The sequence below is a fragment of the Aythya marila genome, assembly GCF_965140915.1.
Source record: "Aythya marila genome assembly, chromosome: 3".
Lineage (NCBI taxonomy): Eukaryota > Metazoa > Chordata > Aves > Anseriformes > Anatidae > Aythya > Aythya marila.
The window spans coordinates 116865145-116870043 of NC_139044.1; the positions used below are offsets into that span (position 1 = coordinate 116865145).

The 4899-nt window shown below is 58.3% G+C and overlaps 1 protein-coding gene across 1 annotated transcript; it reads left to right on the forward strand.

Moving 5' to 3' along the window:
• The first annotated feature begins 339 nt into the window (after positions 1-339).
• Positions 340-4142, forward strand: SOX7 (SRY-box transcription factor 7). Its single transcript, XM_082756380.1, has 2 exons — positions 340-672; positions 1925-4142. The coding sequence occupies exons 1-2, from the start codon at positions 444-446 to the stop codon at positions 2827-2829; spliced, it is 1134 nt and encodes a 377-aa protein (XP_082612506.1). The 5' UTR covers positions 340-443; the 3' UTR covers positions 2830-4142.
• Positions 4143-4899: the final 757 nt, after the last annotated feature.

Consider the following 4899-nt stretch of genomic DNA (forward strand, 5'->3'; position numbering starts at 1 on the left):
CCAGCTCCAACCCGTCCCCGCACAAATAAATAAATACGAACAAAGCTGTTACCAAAAAGGGGAGGGGGGAAGCGGGAGGGATTGGGGGGCTTTTGGGGTGCTGCCTCCCTCCTCTCTCTCCCCCCCGGGGGTGGGGGGAGCGCAGGGCAGAGGGTGGGGAGAAGTTTTCTTCTCCCGGCCGGGAGTTTGCAAACAAGGAGGAGCAGCGGCAGCCAGTCCCTTCGGTGTCATTGGAGGAGGGTTTTATTTTTTTTATTTATTTATTTAATTTTTTTTTTTTTTCGTCTTCCAAGGAGCTCATAAATACCGGGGGGGAAACCGGGCGGGAGGCTGGGACTGCGCGGGGACCCCGAGGGCAGCGCGGAGAGAGAGAGCATCGGGTGAAAGAGGAGGAGGAGGAGGAGGAAGAAGGAGGCTGGGGGAGGCCAGGGGGGGGCCGGGCCATGGCTGCGCTGCTGAGCACCTACCCCTGGCCGGAGAGGTTGGAAGGGGAGGCTGCGGAGGGGCTGCAAGCGGGGCCGCCCCCGAGCCGCTGCCCCCCGGGGGAGAAGAGCGCCGAGAGCCGCATCCGCCGCCCCATGAACGCCTTCATGGTGTGGGCGAAGGACGAGAGGAAGAGGCTGGCGGTGCAAAACCCCGACCTGCACAACGCGGAGCTCAGCAAGATGCTCGGTGAGGAGCCCCGGGGGGCGAGGGGAGAAGGGGGAGGCTCGGGTGGGCACCCACTGCGGGGTGCCAGGCTGGCACTCTGCTTTGCGCGGGGTGCAGAGCCTGCCCGGGGTCCCGTGCCCTAAAGGGTGGGCACCCACCTGAACCCCCCCCCGGGGTGCAAAGCCCGCTTGGGTGCAGCACCCTAGGGTGCAAAGCCTCCCAGGGGTGCTTCCTGCCACCCCTGGGGGTGCGACACCCCCGGGCTGGCAGCGCATGGGAGCCCCGGGCACAGCGCACAGAGGGACCCCCAAATTTTCCAGGCCTGTCTTTGCCGTCCTGCTTCATCCCCCAAACTTGCTGGCCACCCTGACATCGCCAGGGGAGTGTTTTCTGCTGGGTCTTTTCAGGGATTGCAGCCCATTTTGTGTATTTTATTATTTTTTTTCCCCGCTCCTCATCCGCTGTTTCCCCCTTTTCCAAATCTCTTGTGCGAGACCGAGGGCGAAGCACAGAAATAACCCAGCCCCAGACGTCCCTGAGAAAAGAGCTGCCCGAATTGCAACACTCCCTGCCGTCCAGCCTCTTACCCAAAGTTTGTGTTTCCCTGGGCAGTTCTGCGGTGTTTTCTTTGGTGGTTTGGGGTTTTCTCCTCGCTGCTTTTTCCAGGCAGCATCTCCTCTTGCCGCTGTCGCTTCTGCTCTCACTTCGGCGCTGGGAAGGCACCGAGCGCTCTGATGCGGATCCGAATTTCTCCCCCTACCCCCGAGGAAGGGATGTCCCCACCGCGGGATGTCCGTGACCCCCTGCTCCCTGCGCTGGGGACAGCTCTGCTCAGATTTGCAGCGAGCAGGGAGCGGAGAGGTCGCCGTGCCCGGGGCCACCGGGACAGGGACACAGCCAGGGGCACCACGTCCTGACCCCAGCCCCGCTCGGCAGCGCTTCCTCGCTGCCTTTTCTCCGGGCTCCACGTCCCAGGGACGCGTTGCAGGATCCAGCCCTGGCGCCAGGGGAGTTTATTTGCCCTGGTTTATTTGCAGAGGGGCTCGGCTCACCCTCAGCACAGCCTGACCCCGTCTGGGGACTTGGGACAGGGGGGAGAAAAGCGGCAACTTGGCTCCAGCACCTTCCCGTTGCCGTCTCCTCGTCCCGGGGAGTTTGCAGGATGAGTCCCCCGTTTTCTCGGGAAATGGGAGCCCCGACCCGCCCTTGGGTTGGGTGCCTGGAGGACGGCGGCCACGGGCACTAACGGGGATTTTTGCTCTCCGTTTTACAGGCAAGTCCTGGAAGGCGCTGAGCCTCTCGCAGAAGCGACCCTACGTGGAGGAGGCCGAGCGGCTGCGGGTCAAGCACATGCAAGATTACCCCAACTACAAGTACCGGCCCCGACGGAAGAAGCAGGTCAAGAGGATCTGCAAACGGGTGGACCCCGGGTTTTTGCTGGGCAGCCTGGCACGGGACCAAAACGCCGTGCCCGAGAAGCGGACCTGCGGCCGGGCCGGGGGCGAGAAAGAGGGGCCGGGTGAGTACCCCCCTCGCCCGGGGCTGCCCCCCGTCCGGGGCTACCGGGATCCCCCGGGGAGCAGCAGCGGCACCAGCGTGGACACGTACCCCTACGGGCTGCCCACCCCTCCCGAAATGTCTCCGTTGGATGCCATAGACCCCGAGCAGAGCTTCTTCTCCTCGCCCTGCCCCGACGAGCATCACCGCTCCCACCTCGCCGCCGCCGGAGCCCCCTTCTCCCCGGAGTACCCGGGCAGCTCCCTCCCGTGCAACCACCACCCGCTCAGCCCCATGCCACAGCCGGCCACCTGCATGATGCCTTCGGCCTCCGCCTGCCCTCCTCTTCCTCCTAGCAGCTACTACACGGCCGCCTTCCCCCCGCTGCAGCCCCCCGGCCTCCACGCCCACCTGGGCCAGCTCTCCCCGCCGCCCGACCACCACGGCTTTGACACCTTGGACCAGCTGAGCCAAGCCGAGCTGCTGGGGGAGATGGACCGCAACGAATTCGACCAATATCTCAACAACCCCGGCCACGGCGAGCACCACGCCGGGGCTTTGGCCAGCGGACACGTCCCGGCGGCCTCGGCGGCCGGTGGCTCCCAGGCAGCGGAGACCAGCCTCATCTCCGTCCTCGCCGACGCCACGGCCACCTACTACAACAACTACAGCGTCTCCTAGACCCTGCGGCCGCCTGGACCGGCCGAGGAAGGACCCAACAGTATTACGAGGCGTTGGTCCCCCGGGGACGTCGCTCGCCTCCCCATCAGGGCGTCCGAGTCCGAACGGCGAGGGCCGTGGAGTCTCCTCGGGGGCTTAGGTAAAGGATTTCGGTCGTCAGCTCGCCACCGGGTGCAAAGCGTTGGGTGCCCTGCTCCGAAACGGCCAGGGGGGAGTTCTTGGTGCCAAAGCCCCTCTTCTGAAGTAGAGATGCTCCCCGGAGCACGGGGAGGCTGTATCCCGTTTTGGGGCACCCTCAGCTCTGCTTTGGAGTCAGGAGGGTGGCGGCATCCCGCCAATGGCATGGACGAAATGAAACCCCTTGGAAAGGGAGCAGGCAGGGATGGGTGGGGAAAAAAAAAAAAGGAAGATTTTGGTAAATGGACACAGGATCCGCGTGCATGTTGTGCCCCATGTCCCTGCCCTGGGCTTTAAGCCCAGGTGAGCAGCGCTGCCCCACGTCCATGCGCTCGATGTTGGTGGTGCTGTGGCCACCCCAATCATCCTGTGTGCACCGGTGGGGTTAAACCAGTCCCATCCCCATGTCCCTAAATGCTTCACTTTGTCCCAAAGGGTGTCTTCCCCCCTGGGGACGTCCCAGAGGATGGGGCAGCGGGGATGCTGCCAGCCCAGGGAACAACATACATGTATGAAATTGGGATTGTGGGGCAGGATTGGGCTGGTGCCAACACCCGCACAGCTCCCCCTTGGCCTCCTGGCAAAAGCGCTCCCAAAACGGGAGCAGCGGGGGCCCTGCTCCCTGCCGGGCCAGGAAAATGTCTTCAGATGAGCACTTTGGCAAAGAGGTGATGATGTAGCAGACACGTTTTTATCAAACATCCTTTGAAGGCGAACGCTTAATGTTCCGAGCCGCAGTGCCCAATGCCTCCTCTAACTCCAGCGTATTATTGCCTGTAATAAAGCTGTACATTGATTTATTCCTTCCATTATTCCTCCCCTTGGATTTTGTATTGCTCGAGTTCTCTTTCTTTTCATAAAGATGAAGCTTTATTTTAAATCAGTTATATGACATGATTAATCTTAGTGTTTACTGTATGGCACTTGGTAATGATTAGTTAGTAGCGTGGCTATGATTTTCTGGTTTCAGTCCCAAACGTGTATTAATAATAATTGCAAATAATACTTAAAAAACACAACTTCACAAGTTTTTAAGCTAATACATTCCATCTTTTTTGTGTGACTCTATGCATTTTGAATGAGTGTAGATATGAGTTTGCATAAAATATTTAATTTAAATAAATGTTTTTATACGATGATTGTTTTATGATTTAAATTGCTGTAGCTATTGACAAAGTTTTCAAAGGAGAAACATTTCCTGTGCGAGTGCTATTATTTTAAATTTTTGTTGTTGTTGTTGTTTTTGGTATTTTCAGCCAAACTTTTCTACTTCCATTTTTATTTTTTTTTTAATAAAAAAGATCTATGGTTATCTTTACAAGGAGTGGATTGTTTTCCAACAAGCCAACTCAAGGTGTGACTTACTTGTACTTTTACTTCTCACGGCATGGCTATGGGGCAGCATGCCATCCCTGTGGCCTCAATCCCACTTTTGTGGGTACAGCCTTTTAACACCGGGTCCTACAGAGGTGATCCGGTGAGGTTAGGTGGGGCTCTGCCTTTGGTGGTGGTACTGATGGTGGAGGAGTGAGTTTCCTAACACCCGTTGTGATGACTGCCTATGAGTGTTGGCTGGAAGGGGTCTCCAGAGCTCACCCAACCTCTGGTTTATGTAGGAAGGGACCTTAAATCACCTACTAATGCTTAGGTCCTCCTTTGTCCCAACTTGTGTCCTCATGGAGATAGTCCTATCTCCTCCTTTTACCCATCACTCCGGCACCACAAGCCCTTTAGGTCCTGCTATGGATGACCTGAGGGATCCTGGTGGCACCACGGACTGCAGTGCCTCTTGCACTGGCAATGAGATCAGCAAGTTGGTGAAAAACCCTCTTCCAGGGTGTTTTGTGAATCAGCTTGATGGGTCAGGAGATAAAGCAGGAGGTCCCGTGAGCC

What these genes read in the sequence shown, in the direction of transcription:
- SOX7 (XM_082756380.1), top strand. Translation starts at nt 444, where the DNA reads ATGGCTGCGCTGCTGAGCACCTACCCCTGGCCGGAGAGGTTGGAAGGG. An exon ending in GGAGCTCAGCAAGATGCTCG is followed by an intron (nt 673 to 1,924) that starts GTGAGGAGCCCC and finishes TCCGTTTTACAG; the next exon opens with GCAAGTCCTGGAAGGCGCTG.